The 17,649-nt window shown below is 49.2% G+C and overlaps 1 protein-coding gene across 4 annotated transcripts in view; it reads right to left on the minus strand.

Annotated features, from left to right (window-relative positions):
* FGF13 (fibroblast growth factor 13) overlaps nucleotides 1-17,649 on the minus strand; it is a 575,359-nt gene that overhangs the window by 545,214 nt on the left and 12,496 nt on the right. For 2 of the 4 annotated variants that reach the window (XM_040265383.1, XM_040265380.1), the window contains exon 2: nucleotides 3,896-4,108. In XM_040265383.1, coding sequence (XP_040121317.1) covers nucleotides 3,896-3,944 — 49 coding nt within the window. In that variant the 5' untranslated portion in view covers nucleotides 3,945-4,108. Of the gene's footprint in view, nucleotides 1-3,895; nucleotides 4,109-4,807; nucleotides 4,920-17,649 lie in introns of those variants that run through there. The other 2 variants (XM_040265384.1, XM_040265381.1) reach the window with 2 other exon arrangements.

Consider the following 17,649-nt stretch of genomic DNA (forward strand, 5'->3'; position numbering starts at 1 on the left):
AGAACTAAGAGAGAAGATACAGCACCTCCAACCCATATCCCCCTCCTGCTCTAGCCTGTGGGTCGAGAAGAGGCACAGCATTGGAAATAAGAATGAAGAGGATCTGGGGGTACTGTTCACTCATCTCTTGTACTTATCCCCAGGAACATACTAACAATTCTGATCAGAAATCTCCCTGGTCACACCCCCTCACTGAAGCTGTCATCACCATCTTAGACACAGGAGATAACCTGGGGCTGATAACCCTCAAACCACACTGGTCCACAGTGACTGATTCACCAGATGAAAAAAAGAAGTCCCTTCATGAGTAATAGGGAGGTTATGATTGCTAGTTTTTAATAAGAGGTCACCAGCGTCATGATTTCTTGTGGGTGAAATACCTCTCAACAGCTGGTTGGCCTGGCCCAAGCCCAAGAAAGACACTTGACGGAAGCAATCGCAGTAATCCGCCAAGACCAAGATGAGCTTTAGGAATGGCCTTCAGGGTTCAAGACGTGAGATGCTGGCTGCCTGACTGCAATGGCCTTTCTTAGGTAAGGTTGGAAGGGCTACTGGAAAAGGCCAGGAAGTGAGCTGAAAATGAGCTGTGCCCATGAATGCACGTGGGCACCATAATCTGTCAGAGCAACAGCTGTGCAAGTGGCTGGCCTCTCAGACTATGAGTGGAATTGTCCTGCACTGCCCAGCAGCCAGTAGGAACCCAGCCTGATGTGAGTGCTGGCCGTTTCAGACAACCCACAACCCATAGCCCACATGGCCTTGAAACCTGTCTGGAAGTGATGGCTCTCTGGCTAAGCACAAGGGAAGGGGTTGCTGACAAAACATAGACAAAGCCAACTAAACCCAACCCCCAACTACAAACCAAATGACAGTTTCAGTGGTTTTGGCCACATCTTACAGCACGTGGGATCTTAGCTCCCAGACTGGGGATCGAACTCATGCTTCCACTCTCATGCCCCCTACAGTGTACGGGCGAAGTCTTAACCACTGGACTACCAGGGATGGCCCAAACCAAATGACAGTTTTGAAATCCACAACTGGCTAGCACTTTCACTCAATCCATAAACAATCTGCATTTATCTGTAACAGGCCACGCATTTTCCAAAAGCCACAGGAACACAGTTGCCATAAACCAGACATCACTGAGTACTTTTCCAACAGAGAACTGCTGAAAAGATGTGACAAGGTAGAGAAGAGTGAATCAAAGCTAAGCAAGTATCTGCTTGGACAAACAAATGTTACGCTTTCTTCTTCCTTGAAACAGAACTAGGTCCTCCTGTGCAGGAGCTGAGTGCCCCAGACTATATATTCATCTGCCAATTTAAAAGTTTGTGCAAAGCCTAAATAAATACACAAAAGATGATTTGCTGCACAAGAGGCCATTTTAATACTTTCAATCACAATCAAGATTCCCCTCCTACCTCCAAGAGTCGAGTCTATCTTGTCTGCCTACCTTACTGAAAAAGGTTACAGAAAAGATCATTGTCCATCACTGGTGTTAACCTCAATGAGTTGAAAAACATCATTTAAAAAGACAAAGAGCAATTTAAATGCTCTGAAAGCCACATTTCGTTAGGGAGAACAAAATAACTTACTAATTATCTACTACCTATGTTTTAAAAAGTCTAGAAACTCTGTTCACAGGCATAAGAGTCCCATCTCCTTGGGGAAGTAAACTCTCTTCTTAAAAGTTGTCTTGTAAAATTACACTAATTTATCCTAATTACAACCATAACTCCAAATGCTAATTACACAATTCCTACAGAGAGGTATTCCGTTTCAAGTGAGTCAACTTAAGAAAATGTTATGACATATGCCTAGTAAAAATTTTCATTATTGGGTTACAGAAACTTGGGCCAATAATGTTTCCAGACTTGTTACTCCCCTTCTAGACAGTTACAAATTATATTCCTAGAGCAGCATCTCATTTTCTGTGAATGAATTTGGTTTCAGGATCCCCCCCAAAGGTAGCCTGAAATAAGCCTTAGGTAATCACTTGATGGAAATCAAGGACCAAAATTCAGAAACAAACTTGAAATACTCCCAGATGCAGAAGAGGAATCCCTTGCCTACGTCGTCAATTTGGTGGTACCATCTTCAATTGCATTTACCTTTCCGGGCCCCTCGAGGGCAAACAAAACAGTCTAACGACCCTGAAGTCACTTTCTCTTTTCACACGAATACCTGTTTAAAACGCACAACAATGAGGAAAGCTCTGGAGAAGTGTAGCAGGAGTTCTACTTTCCGGGTGACCGGTTCAATTAATCTGTGCGCTTCAAACAGCCAGCGAGCATCAGTAGGTCTGAAGGAGGTGACCTCGAGCCTTGAGGCAGGCCGATGGCAACACTGACCCTTAGCACCACGGATCTAAAGCCCCCCCCCCCAAACTTCTAGAGCCTCTCGTCGACGCTTCTCCTAGTTGGGAGAAGCGGCTCCATTTAGAAACAAGGGATAAAGGCCCTGAGCTGAAGACTTTGACAACTTTCCGCGGGGGAGGGCTGACGCTGCCCTAGAATCTCCCGGGAAAGAAAGCTCCGGAGAAATGGGGAGAGGCGAGAAGGAGAAGAGGAGAAAAAGAAAGAAGGGAAGGAGTGGGAGGGAAGAGAGCCCCAGGGCTCCAGGAGGAATTGGGGCCCGTGAACAAAGGCTGGGGCTCCCCCCGCGGCAGCCCCAACTTCTGCAGCCGCGTGGACCCGGCGTGGGTCGCTGCGGCTCGGCGTGCCTGGGGCCCTCGGGCCGGTCCAGCCCACTCCGGCCTCCGCTCTGGGGCCCTTCCGGACACTTGCACCTCAGGCACCTGCCGTTCCCCACGGCTCTACCACACCCCACCTCGCTCTCTTTCTCTCTGTGCCCCTTTCCGCACCGGGGCTTCCAGGATGCTGTCTCGGGTTTACAATCGGGAGCTAAGCGGGCCCTTAGCAAGGCCACGGCTAGGACGAGTGGGAGTTCGGGGGGACGCCCCTTCCTGCTCCTGAGTTCTCCCCGGCCTGCGCCCTGTTCCGCTGCGCCTCCCCAGCCCGCCGGTGGGAGGCCCCAGGCCGAGAAGCGCTCTCGTGGCGGGGGACCGGCGGCCGGGCGCCGCGGGCCAGGTGGTTGAACACCCCCCAGAGTGGAGGGACGGGGCTCTCCCCTCCCGCGGAGGCCCGCTCCCGCCGGGCACTAGTGGCCGAGGGACCAGAGCCTTTGTTCTCCCGGGGCTCGGCGAGGCGGCGCTGCCGAGGCGCAGCGCGGGCGGCGCCAGGGCACCGGGATTGCTCACTTTTGCACGCGGCGTAGGGAAGGTGACAAGCTCCTGCCTTCTGGGGAGGAGACGGGGAGAGTTGGGGAGCAGGGGGCGTGGGGGAAAAGGAGCGTGGGGGGAAGGGGGTGCGTGTCGCGGCCAGGCTCTTTGTTTGCATTGGGGGCGGGGAGGGGGGGGAAGGTGGATCGGAGCACGGGTTCTAAGAGTGGGGCAGATTCCTTCCTGAGTATGTCACCGTGTGGCACCCGCGCAGCACACAGATGCACACTCGCGCACACGCAACACACAGGCACTCGCACCGAGAGGCGGCCGGCCGGTGGCAGGCAGCGCTGTTCCCGGCGCTCCGGGCTGCAGCAGCTCCGTCTGCCCGCAGCGCCACCCCGGTGCGTCCGGAGAGGGGAGTGAAGAGGCTGGTGGCACTCGCGGGGCGACAATCCCACGAAGAAGGAGGGAAAGTGGTGCAAATTCAGAGCCCCCCACCCCCACCCCAGCGGCCCGGGCCCCCTCCCGCCCCTTTCTCGCCCGGGGTCGCAGAGGTCACGGGCAGCTTAGGCTCTGGGAGGGAGGCCGAGAGCCGCCGGAGGGCGGCGCGCACGCGAGCGGGCGAGGGAAACCAAGGGAAGGGAAGCAGGCGGACTCGGCGGGCGGGCTTACCCTTAGAAGCATCTTTCTCCTCTTTGGGCTTGGTCACCTTTCCACTCATAGATCCCAGCTTGCTTGACAGGGTTCGGCCAGGAGACGGAAGTCCTCGCCGAGCGGGCCGGACTTGGGAGAGTGCTTAGGGCGGCAAGTCGCGACCGCGAGCTCCCCTCGGTGTGGCTCCGGGCGGAATCCGCTGTTCCCCAGCGCTGCCACCGCCGCCGCTGCCTAAGAGAGAGTGGGGAGGAAAGGAGAGGGGTGAAGGAGGAGCCGCCGCCGCCGCCGCCGTCGCCACCGCGAGCCCGAGCGGCCGGCCGCGGGAGGAGCCGCGCGCCTGGCTCCAGAAGTGCAGAGACAAAGCGGCGCGGCGCTCCCCCCGCGCCCCGCGCCCGCCGCTCCTGCCCACCCGCCCGCCCGCGGAGAGCCGCGCTCGCCACCCCCGGGGCCGTCGAGACGTGCGGCCGGGACTCCCCGGCTCGGCCGCCGCGGGCCTCCCTGGGCTCCGCGCCGGCCGCTCGCCGGGCCAGCGCGGGCCTCCCGGGGAGTTGCCTGGGGGTGGGCTACCCGCGCGCCAGCGGGCCGCTTCCCCTACTCTCCCTATATGCTGCGGGCCGCCAACTCCATCAAAATGAAACCCCGAGGAAGGTTAAAAAAAAAAAAAACCACACACACACATCAAAACAAAGACGAAAATATTCACTTAAAAATAACGAGGCTCCCCGAAAGGGAAATGTTTTAACATGTGATGAGCAACGTGTGAGCCTGTTACACCGCAGAGCCGCGCAGCTCTTCGCCCGCGGACAATCGGGAGAGGAGGGTCGTCGCCTGTCTCTTTTTGTTGAACCAACGTTCCAGGTTCCTATGATTTTGCCATAAGGGGGTCCCGAGTTGCTGGCGGGCAGAGGAGCGGGATGCGACGGCCCTTACCTGCTCTCTCTCTCCCTACACCCACACCCCCTAGGAGCTCGCCCGCTCCCTCGCTCGCGCTCTGCTTCCAAAGAACTCTCGGTCCCGGAGAGCCGCGAATCCGCGCGGCGGCGCCTTCTATATAGACCACAAGGTACGGGCTCGCGGGGGGCGGGGGCCGGCGAGGGCGGGGCCGGCACAAAGCCGCCGGCGGGCTGTAGTAAAAGGATAGCTCGGCAGGGGCGCGCCGACGTCAGCCGCGGGGTGGCCAAAGCCCCGCGAGGCCAGCGGAGCGCCGGCGAGCGTGTCGGCCGGGCGTCCCCTGGCCCCTTCGGAGCGGGCAGGACCCGCGGGCGCCGCCAGGGCGGACTCGCCCTGTCGGCTGCTGAGATCGAAGCCCGGGGGCCCCCGTCCCCCCTACCCCGGCCCCCGTTACCCTCCACCTTCTGATCTGGGCGCCCGCCTTCCCCGCAGCGCTGCCGGGGCCCGCGCTGGTCACCACCTACACTTTGGGGACTCCGCTTTTGGCAAGTGCCTGCACCGAGCGATGGAATCTCAGTTCGGGAGTCAGCTACTCCTCGCCTCCGGCCAGTTGCCCAAGTTGAGCCAGCCGGACTCTCCATGAAGAGGGCGCGCTAGAATCTGGGTGTCAATAGGGCAGAGAGTGAAACTGACAGCGGCCAAGGCCGCCTCCCACCCCTACCCCCACCCCCCGCACACAGGCCCCTCCTCCTAGGGCTGGTCGCTCTGGTTGGCAACCTAGGCGCAGAGTGCCCACCACGCGGAATGGCCAACCCCAGACAAACCGAGTGAGGTGGGACTGGGGGCGGGTGCTGGAGAGGGATTAGCGGATCGGCCTGTCTCCTGGAGCACGCTAGTGACCAAAGAGGGACGGTCCATGAAGATCTGAACTAAAGGGAAACAGCTCAGAAATTGTAAAAGAGAGGGGTGATGGGGAAAATGAAAGAGCCAGGAATAGGGAAGGGGGACAGGGTAGCCCTGGGACATCCTGGGAAACCCTTTGCGCGCGATGGCCCTGTTCTCGGCACGTGGATACCCGGAAGGGCGTGGGACCGGGGTGGCCGCTGGCAGGACTTGGTCCTCAGAGCGGTCCATTAATCAGAGCATAGGCTCCAGCCTGGCGGCAGAGACGCTGCAGCGACTACCATACAGAAAATCCGTTTCCCCTCGTCCCACCCAACTCCACCCGCTCCTTAATTCGGTTTCGTTAATGGCATTAAACCAGGCGAAGAAATTATATAGATGGATTAGTCTTACTGAATCCCAGGCGGTAACTCAATTACGAGAGCCTGCTGTGTCTTTCAAGACCAGGAGAGTGGGTTGCCCCTGCCTCCAGCCCCGGGTCTAAAGGTCAGCAAGCCTCTAAATTCAATTTGCAGCCTCTGTCCTTGGTCTGGAAGGAACTCCAGGCCTATTTTTCTTGTAAATAATATCTAATAATCTGGAAGTTGATGACACAATGTGATTATCCAACCCAAGTTTAGATCATTAATATCAGTACTCTGGGAAAGAAGGAATTTTTCTTCAACTGACCGGAATCCAAAAGGGATGGAAACCTGGGTGAATTTAGAAGAAAGATGGAGAGAGGGGTTGAGTCCTCGGTTTTCACCCAATAATATAGTCAGTTACTATGGATTTAGTAACTACCCTGTGCCAGGCAGCGGGCTAAATGCTTTATCTTATTTCATCTTCACAACAAGCCTAGGAAGTGTTATTTCCATTTTACAAATGAGGAAACTGAGGCTCAGAGAGGTTAATTAACTTGCCCAGAGGTCACACCTCCTAGTGGTGGAGCCTGGATAAAAAACTAGGAGAGCAAATAGGAAACATGTGGGTCTCTGTCTTTTCTGTGCTCTTCTACTAGACAACATGGTCTCTCAACACTCCTTTCAGCATCTTAAAAGGAGGGGGGCGGGGCAGATTTTCACTGAAATCTGCCAAGCATGAAACCCCTCAGTCTTTTCAAACTCCCTTAACTCAGCGTGTTCAACACACACACACACACACACACACACACACACATTCCTCTCTTGTGTGCATGTAACGTCTGCTTTGTCTACATAACTCCAGTAAGCAACAAGACCCTCTCTGGGGAAAAGGGTCAGTCTCTGTCCTGGGGGTTATTAAGCATGGTGTGCATCCTGAGTATCTAAGCTTTCCTGACACACTAAAATTTCCAGAAAGTTCTCTGCACAGAGAAGACTCCCCCACGCCACAAGCCCTATTACCAATGGCACCTTTGGCACAGGTAACTTCTAGCTGGAAGCCAGATATCACCCTGTTCCTTGAAGGACAGTAATAGTTAACATATTACTAACCCTAGGTGTGGAGAAGGACATGGCAACCCACTCCAGTATTCTTGCCTAGAGAATCCTGTGGACCAAGGAGCCTGGTGGGCTGCTGTCCATAGGGTTGCACAGAGTCAAACACGACTGAAGCGACTTAGCATGCATGCATGCATTGGGGAAGGAAATGGCAACCCACTCCAGTGTTCTTGCATGGAGAATCCCAGGGACAGAGGAGCCTGGTGGGCTCCCGTCTATGGGGTCACACAGAGTTGGACACAACTGAAGTGACTTAATAGCAGTAGTAAACCTAGGTGAGTTTACTTGATTGTGGTGAGTTGAAGAGACATCTGCTTGGGAGCATGAGTGGAGTCTGCCTGTCCATGCGAAGAGACCAAAAAAAAGTGTGTCTCTTCACCCCAAACCACTCCACAAAAGAAGTAATCAGAAGATAAAGAAACTAGACATTTCATGAAAGAACAATACAGTGATGTGTGTTCATTTGGGGGCAAATCAATGACATCATAAAGATATTCATGCCAGAGACCAAGGATCATGAATATTTAAGGACCAGGACAAGTTATCTCCTCTAAACAAAGCTTCTGAAGATTCTTCTAGGGAGGTCACGGCAGCCTCTTCTGTGAAAGGCATGGAGGCTTTCCCTTTTTCCAAGCCCCGTGAGATGTTTAATATGAACAAAATGGTAGTGGCTCAGAAAAATCCATACTGCTGTGTCCAGCCCTCAAGCTCCTTGGTAATTTGAGATGATCTGCTGCAGGAAGATCTGACATCCACGTGAGGGCATTCAGTTGTTCAGTCGCTCAGTCATGTCCAACTCTTTGTGACCCAATGGACTGCAACACACCAGGCTTTCCTGTCCTTCACCATCTCCTGGAGATTGCTCAAATTCATGTCCATTGAGTTGGTGATGCTATCAGAGGGCATTCAGAGGGTGGTCTTTTCCCCACCACCAAAGAGACACTAGTGTTAAAGCATCTCAGTGAAACCTGGGCTTAGTTTGTAGCACTTCTCTGCCCCTCCCAGATCCTTTTGCCCTGTCCTCCTGGGGTGAAAGTTCTTTCACTTTCACTCTAGCAGTTGGCACTATCTGATCTCTTCATTTCTCCTGACTTGTCACCACAGTAAAATGGTCCCTTCTGTCCTCTGCCCTTCCTAGGAGAGAGAATTCTATTCATTTAATACAACGTGGGGCACAGGGGTTACCCTGTAGAGTCAAGTAATTCAGCCCTGGAAATAAAGCAATATTCCAAAACAAAATCCTACATGGCCACACCGCTAAAGAGGGCCAGGATGTTTTCTGGAAGGTGGGACTGAGCATGAATCTTTGATAGGAAAGTGGAAAAGTTACTGGGCGTCTCATCCTTTTGGCCCTATCACCTCCCTGGTGTCTATTTCATGCCAGTTCCCAAATGCCTCAAGACACCAGCCTCTGGATTCCAGGTTTGCTCGTCCTCCAGCAGCTCTGAGCAATGCTTCTGGGCAAGATGCCACACAGTTCCATTGTCTGCACAGAAGGGTAAGCTTAGGGTGAGTGGGGCCATGGAGGACAGACACACTTAGGGCTTTTTCCTGACAGGTTTGGATTAGCTGAGTACAGAGCCATTGTCATCAGAAACCACCAAATTAGATGCTTCAGTGACAAGACTGCTTCTCACTGGACCAAATGTGTTTTTCATTTGTGAAAACACTTCACAGCAGAAAGCCGGTTCAGAAGGAGGCAGCCTGGCAAAAGCTATACTTCCAGCCAGAATACTTGAGATAAAGAAAGGCCCACTGGGCCAAGATCTGAGACGTGGAAGTCCCTTTAATTTTTCAGTTCACATCTCAGGAATTTTGTTTGAGAAACAAATGATAGAGCTCTAAAAAGATTCATTTCTGATGCAAACCCTACAGTGTTTGTCCATGTCATAACTTAAGGTTGCTTTCTAGCAGGATCATAGGTAAGTTGGTGGATTTCTGTAACATTAGAGTTGGGTAAAATATAGTAAGAATCTATTGTATAGCACAGGGAACTCTAATCAATACTCTGAAATAGCTTATATGGGTAAAGAATCTTTAAAAAGAGTGGATATAGGTATATGTATAACTGATTCACTTTGCTGCACACGTGAAACTAACACAACATTGTAAATCAACTATGCTAAGTGCACTTCAGTTGTGTTTGACTCTTTGCAACCCCATGGACTGTAGCCCATAGGGCTCCTCTGTCCATGGGATTCTCCTGGCAAGAATACTGGAGTGGGTTGCCATTTCCTCCTCCAGGGGATCTTCCCGACCCAGAGGTCAAAGCTACATCTCTTGCATTGGCAGGCGGATTCTTTACCACTGAACCACCACAGAAGCCTCTGATAAATTATTATTATTATTTTTAAAAAGCTGGGTAAATAACCTCCAAGGGTTTCCCATGTGGTGCTAGTGGTTCAACCCCTAGGTTGGGAAGCTCCCCTGGAGGAGGGCAGGCAATCCATTCCAGTATTCTCGCCTGGAGAAACCCATGGACAGAGGAGCCTGGTGGGCTACAGTCCGTAGGGTCGCAAAGAATCAGACATGACTGAAGCATCTTAGCACAGCACAAAATAGCCTCCAAAGATGGTGACTGTGGCATGGGCATTGTGAAGTGGACACCATGAGTACTCTCTTTGATTCTAGGGGCCTTGTAACCGCTTCAATGGTGGAAGCGATGCTGTATTCATTTTAGGCTAGGTTAGAAAAGGCCATGCAGCTCCTGCCTGGCCCTCTTAGGACGTTTGCTCTCAGAAAAGCCAGCCACTCAGCATGATGTCAGCTTACCCTCAGACTACCACAAGGGAGAGGTGACATCTAGGCTTTTCAGCTTACAGTGCTACCTGAGCTCCCAGATGACAGCTAGTGTCAGCTGCCCATCGAGCAACCGAGCCATCTTGGATGTCCAGCCGAGTCAAACCATCAAATGACTTCAGCTCCTGGTGACATCTGATAACAACCTTGTGAAAGACCCCTAAGTGCCAAACTATTCAATGGCACCCTTCTCAGACACTTGACCCATAATTTTATGAGCAAAATTAAATGGATCTTTTTAGCTGCTACATTTGAGGGTACTAAGCTGTGCAGAAATAGTAACTGGAATATTAGCGACAAAGAGTTTCTCCTAATCCTATACATATATGCTACGCCACCCTCTAGAGGTAATGTCCTGTTAAATCCAGGCTGGACCTGTGACTTGTTTTACCAACAAAATGTGGCCAAAGTGATGCTGTGTCAGTTCCTGGCCAAACTTTAGGAGACTTGATAGCTCTACTTTCTTTCTAGGGGAAGCCAACCACCACATAAGAAGGCAGATGCTTTGACACCCATGTGTCGAGGAAGCCCAAACAGGCTATGCAAAGAGACCCCATGAAGAAGAACCGAGGAATTCAGCTGATGGCGGACACAGGGCTCCAGACACATGACCCCAGTCAAGCCATCCAGCCAGTGCTCAGCCATTCAGCTGCAAGGCTCCAGAATTCATGGACCAGAAAAGAGCTATCTTTGCAGTGCCTGGTCCAAATTTCTGACCCACAGAACTGTGAGTAAAATTGAGAGTAGGGAAAAGTTACAAGACAGAGAGATGTCAATGATTTATCCAAAAACAGTTTAACACTAAGACCTTTCCAATCTATACTGAGTATGCATGATCTTCTGCCTCCCTTGAACTTAACATTTAGAACATTGTGCTGTGATGTTCAGAGAAGGCGATGGCACCCCACTCCAGTACTCTTGCCTGGAAAATCCCATGGATGGAAGAGCCTGGTGGGCTGCAGTCCATGGGGCTGCTAAGAGTCAGACACAACTGAGCAACTTCACTTTCACTTTTCACTTTCATCCATTGGAGAAGAAAATGGCAACCCACTCCAGTGTTCTTGCCTGGAGAATCCCAGGGACAGAGCAGCCTGATGGGCTGCCGTCTATGGAGTCACACAGAGTCAGACATGACTGAAGCAACTTAGCAGCAGCAGCAGCAACTATGATGTTGGGATGCCTGTCAGGAATGAACATCTTAAAATGTTCTGTCACTTTCTTCTCCAGTGAAGGAGGAAACAATGAGGGAGAACTTGTTCAATGATTTCACTCTTGCTCTTATATGAGGAACATCACTGGGCAGCATCGGGTCCCCAGCCCGAATTCCTATCAGTCCACAGCCTTCAGAATCTCCCAAGTCAAGAGGAATGGGTCATCAAAGGTGGCCTTTTCCCCACAGCATGCTCCTGACGTTTTCTCCATCTGAATCAGAGGACCCAGCCATCATCTCTCCCGGTAAATAACGTACAAGAGAGTTTGACCAAGGTCAGCTTCCAGAAGATTGTCAAATCTTGTTCTTGCCTCCATTCTACTGGTTACATGGCAATATGAACAGAAAACATGTCAGGCAGAAAAAATATATTTCTTACAAAATTCTTGGATATGGTAGTAAGTTATTAGCACAATACTACTACTTACTCCCATTTGCCCATATCTTGAATCCTCAAGGAAACTGTAAATTCCTAGATGACAAGGACTGGGTTAAAGTCTCCTGACTGCCCCCATGCCCGCTCCATGGTTTACATAGTGCCTGGCACATTCAAGGCACAGCAAATAGCTTCATCATTGTATCACCAGTGATTTAATTGACTGGGTTTCCAACTCTGTACTAAATATTTATCCAGATTTTATACTCACAGCAGCCCTCTGAATTAGTGACTATGATTATCTCCATTTTTGAGAGGACAAAACAAGCTTGGAGAGGTGAAACAACTGTCCCAAGATTGAGGTAAAAAGGTGCAACCAGAATTGAGACTCAAGTAGGATCTTCTGTCTCCAAAGGCCCAACACTTTCTACTCTGTGACACTCCATATTTTATAAAAGTTACAAAATCACTGGTAGCTCTAAAATGTCTCTTTATTCAAAAATAAAGCCAAGGGACTTCCCTGGTGGTCCAGTGGCTAAGACTTCTCATTCCCAGTTCAGATGGTCTGGGTTCAATCCCCGCTCAGGCAACTAGACCTCACGTCCCCAGCTATGAGTTCACATGCCACAACTAAAGATCCCTTGTGCTGTAGCTAAGACCTAGTGCAGCCAAATATATAAATAAATAAAAATAAATATTACAATTTTTAAATAAATACAAGCATTAGAGTGAGAATAGAGATCTCAGGGCAGATTGGGCTTTCATGCATTTCCAGTCAATACCTGACTGCCCATGTGGTTGACAGGGAAGTGTGTCCATGGAAGGGCTTCCTAGCCAGCTGTGAGGGGGTGGGTCAGGAGGCAGCCTCAGAGGTCACTTCCTTCAGGGTCTGCCTCTGCTGCACAGCCCTGACCCTTACCGGAAATCCTGTCCTTCTGGGAGTGGCCCACATCTGAGTGGCAAGGCCTGGCCATCTGGGCTCAACACAGGTTCTCTGGCAGATGGCCTCTCATGCCACAGCTCTCCACCTGGTGGCTGAGGCTTTGGGGCACCTGCATCAAGATCAACTTCTCCCTCTGCCTGATCCCACCTCCTCCCTCTTCCTTTAACACTTGTTGAACCTGAGTGAGCATTTTCTGGCACAAACCCCATCTGCCTTCAGAGATCACAGCCTGTGACTCCTCTCTCCTTTTCTCTCCAACACTGTCTGACTGCCCAGGCTTTTGGTAAATAGAGATCCTGATAATCTTTCTCTTCTTCTGGTTGTTTAAGTGACCGTCACTGTGTGGCTAGTGCCGTTTGCCTCCAACTTCCATTTTCTTGGAAAGTTGCTTAGAACCCCCTTTGCACCAGAGTTTGGGCTTGGATTTATACCTGCCCACAGAGTCCTGATACACTGCTGGTACTTTCTAGAACAGTTACATTTTAGGGATAGAGGGATAACTTGCAGATGGTTCAGAAATACCAAGCTGAGTTTCTAATGATGACAGTTGTAGCTGCACTCTCCTTCCGTGAAACTGTACCCAGTTGGTGTGATTTTTACCTGCCACAGGATGGACTTGCACCTAGCACATAGCTGGGGTGTGCTGGTACCCATCACCCTGTGGGTATAACTACCTGCCAGTCTGTGGCTATGTTCTCTAAGGGATGCACTGGACTCAGTTTCCCAGTCCTGCAATTCTTTTTTTTTTTTTTTAATGAATGTGTACATTCAACATCTTTGGGCTTCCCAGGTGGCACTAGTGGTAAAGAGCCCACCAAGGCAGGAGACTTAGAAGATGCAGGTTCTATTCCTGGGTCAGGAAGATCCTTTGGAGGAGGGCATGGCAACCCACTCCAGTAGTCTTGCCTGGAGAATCTCAGGGACAGAAGAGCCTGGCAGGCTATGGTCCATAGAGTCGCAAAGAGTCAGACACGACTGAAGCGACTTAGCATGCATGCATATACATATCTTTATAGGTAGGAGATTTTATTTATTTTTTTATTACTTATTTATCATTGGCCACACCACATGGCATGTGGGATCTTAGCTCCCCAACAAGACCAAGGATCAATCCCACATTCTCTGCACTGGAAACTTGCTGTCTTAACCATTGGACCACCAGGGAAGTCCTAACCCTGAAATGCTTTATTCTGCTCCATTACACTTCTGCCAATGCAGCCTCCAGTGCTATTTTCCTTTCCATGTTCTCACCCTCCTCTCCTACTCCCAGGGTCTAGCCTGACTGCTCCCTATTACTTTCTTCTCCATATTCATTCCACTCTATTACATAAAGCTTACCTTCTGTGTATCTTACCAAGGCTGAAAAGTCAAGATTTACTGTGTCTGCTTCTCAAGAGAGCCTCTCAGATCAACGAAAGGAGATCTGCCTCCCTGCCACTTAGCCAGCAAAAGAGGAGCCCCTTTGTAGTCCCCACTTACTACAGAAGGAAAGAAGTAACATCATTTTTCTTCTTTGTAGGCAAGCACTAGAAGCATTGTCAAGGCAACAAGACTAATGACCAAAAAGAGGAGCGGTAATTAATAGACGGTGCTTTACATAAGTTGTCATTTCATACTTGTAACTGTCTTAAAAGTTAGAGATTGTCACCCTTCATTTAGAAATAATGAAAAGGGCTGAGAAAGAGTAATTTACCTGCCCAGGTAGTAGATAGCAGTAGAGGGATTTGAACACAGGTTTTTCTGTTGCAAAGGCCTAGGCACTTTGCAGTGACAGATGCTGACATAGTTGAAAGGCTCACATACCAGTCTTGCCCTGATTAGCATGGGCCACAGGATTCTGGAAGAATTCACGACCAGTAAGTGCATGATGCTGTGGCTTTGGTGGTAGTGGAGAGGATGTCTCTGAGAGGCAGATCAAAGCATGCAGTCAAGAGGGCTACGGCACTGGGGCCAAAGGCAGAGGAGTCTCTGAAGAGGCCACTTCTCTACAGCCATAGTCCTACCCTGCTCCTCTTTGCTCTTCCTGCTGGAATACTGAGCTCAACTGTCTGTTGTCAGCTCAGTGACCACTGTCACTCCTGACCAAGGCCAGGAACTAGGTTACCCAGAAGCCCCTTCACTGTGTGGTTCCAGGGTAGAGTTTGCCACTGAGAGAAACAGACTTAGAAGGTGGGAATGAAGCAAAGTCACTGTTCTTGGGACGCTGTGACATTCTGTGTGACTTCACATATCTTTCTCTATGAGCTTCCACTTCCAGGTCACCTTTTGCATTAAGACCTGGTAACTTCTCAGAACTCCAGTAAGTTCTGCCTTCCTCATCCCCTCCAATGCTTCATGAAAGTGCAAGTCGCTCAGTCATGTCTGACTCTGCAACTCCATGGACTATACAGTCCATGGAATTCTCCAGGCCAGAATACTGGAGTGGGTAGCCTTTCCCTTCTCCAGGGGATCTTCTCAACCCAGGGATCGAACTCAGGTCTCCCGCATTGCGGGTGGATTCTTTACCAGCTGAGCCACCACAGAAGCCCAAGAAAACTGGAGTGGGTAGCCTATCCCTTTTCCAGTGGATCTTCCCAACCCAGGAATCCAACCGGGGTCTCCTGTATTGCAGGTGACCTGCAGTTATTAGAGACATTTGATCCTCTGGCATGAACCTTCTGGACTTTCACTCTCCTAGCTACTCCCACTTTTCATAAATATGTATATATAAATAGATAGATAGATCCCTTCTTACTGTGACATTTCAATTTTATTTTCACGATTGCCCCCAAACTGGTATAGGTTCCACTCCAAGCCTCATCACTAGCCCTGTGTTATTAAAGAGCAACTCTCTGGGACTCAGTGTAACTAAGGTCCAATCATATAAAAGGCTTTCTTCTTTTTCTTCAGAAACCACAGAAGATCCTGAGAAGACAGCGACCTAAGCCTGAGTTGTTTCCATCCTTAACTCCAGGCTGCCTGGCTCTCCTTAACCAAAAAGCTACCAAATATGAGCGAAGCTCTAGGCATTGTGGGAGTCTCAGCAAAATCCTTTGATTGCTGAGCAAAGCTGGATGCAGTCCCAGGAAAGCCTGGTGCAAGGAGACCAGGAAACAGTATCAGAGCTATATTCCTAGTCTCCTAGGCCTCCTAGGGCTTCCCTAGTAGCTCAGCTGGTAAAGAATCCCACTGTAATGCAGGAGACCCTGGTTTGATTCCTGGGTCGGGAAGATCTACTGGAGAAGGGATAGGCTACCCACTTCAGTATTCTTGGGCTTCCCTGGTGGCTCAGCTGGTAAAGAATCCGCCTGCAGTGGGGGAGACCTGGGTTCGATCCCTGGGTTGGGAAGATCCCCTGGAGAAGGGAACAGCTAGCTACCCACTCCGGTATTCTGGCCTGGAGAATTTCATGGACTGTATAGTCCATGAGGTTGCAAAGAGTCAGACAGGACTGAGCAACTTTCACTTTCACACCTAGGCCTCCTAGAGACCAAAAAGGAATGAAGTAAGGAGCAGAGGAGGACTCTTCAAGGAGACCTGGGAAGAGGGCAGCTTTCTTCAGGTACTTAGTTTCTCACCACTTAAGGACCTCCTAGCCTCTGTGGGACTCTCAGAGACCCCCTTCCACCATGAGCTGACTGCTATGGGTGAACAACTAAATCCTTTATAAACATGTCTGTTTGTCCAGCACCCAGTGGCAGGTTGATGAAGCAATGCATGTCTAAAGAAATAAACTGATTGGGAGATAGACAGATGCCAACTTGAACAACCACAACAGCTATAACAACAAAAGAAGAACTCATACAAAGATTCAAGTGTAACTAAAAAGAGACTTTCTGGAACTACAAAATGCAATTCCCCGACTACAGTTCAGGGATGAATTGAAGGAGAGGATGGTCACTGCTGAGACCCAATAGTCACCAATAGAGAAAGTGAAAGAAGAATCACGGAGCACGAAGTCGAAAATACCAAGACATGGAATCATGAAGGAAAATATGAGAGTTGTAGATCTTGATGAATAGTCTTCTAGAAGAAGAGGGAAGACACAGAGGAAAGGCAGTAATATTTTTTAAAGATAATAGATTTTTCTGAGCATAATAGCTATAAAATTTACATAATGTAAAAGATGCAAAGAATAACTGTTTTGGAAATTAAGAAATACACTCCTAGAACACCACTGGATAAAAAATGAAATTACAAACTATCTAGAAAGTGTAAAGTAAAATAAAGTAAAATAAAAATAAAATAAACAACCACTCATAAATAAAAAAATAAAATAAAATCTACTTGGCACAGTAAATACCTTATTCAGAAAAAATAATTATCTTCTTCAATCTCAGTATTAATGAACAAAGATGCAAACATAAAGGAACTTAGTATTCATCTCAAGATATGTGGGAAAGAACCAGAAATTAACCAAATAACAAAAACTAGGAAAAGTCTTTTTAGCAGCCAAAAAAAAAAAAAAGTGGAATTAATGAGATAACCAAAACTTGTTCTTTGAAAAGACATGCAAAACAGGTAACCTTCTTGCAAGCCTCATTAAGGAAAAGGGGAGAATAAATATTGACAACATTGGAATTGGAAAAGTATACATAAAAGATTTAAATAATTATAAATGACACTACATTAAACTCTATAGCAGCAAATTTGAAAATTTAGGAAAAAAGCATGATTCTTCAGAAGCCTAAATTAACCCAACAAGAAGTGTTGAATAGGTCAATTATCAAAAAAAGAGATGGAAAAAGTGAATAAATATCTACCACTGAAAAAGTCATCATAACAGAGTGGTTCATTTGTTTCAATTCAACTTTAAAAAAAAAAAAAACAAGTAATGTTACTATGATTGGAATTACTCCAGGCCATAAAATAGAAGGAAAGCTCTTCAATTCTTTTTCCCTCAGCTCTATTGAGATATAATTGACAGATAACATTGTGTCAGTTCTCTGTGTGTGTATGTGTGTGTGAGAGAGAGTGAGAGATCACATAGTATTTGTCTTTCTCTATTGTTGTTCATTGTTGTTCAGTTGCTAAGTAATGTCTTACTCTTTGTGACCCCGTGGACTGCAGCACACCAGACTTCCCTGTCCTACACTATCTCCCGGAGTTTGCTCAAACTCATGTCCATTCAATCAGTGATGCCATCCAACCATCTCATCCTCAGTTGCCCCCTTCTCCTCTTGCCCTCAATCTTTCCCAGCATCAGAGTCT

Source organism: Oryx dammah, unplaced genomic scaffold, assembly GCF_014754425.2.
Source record: "Oryx dammah isolate SB20612 unplaced genomic scaffold, SCBI_Odam_1.1 HiC_scaffold_23, whole genome shotgun sequence".
Lineage (NCBI taxonomy): Eukaryota > Metazoa > Chordata > Mammalia > Artiodactyla > Bovidae > Oryx > Oryx dammah.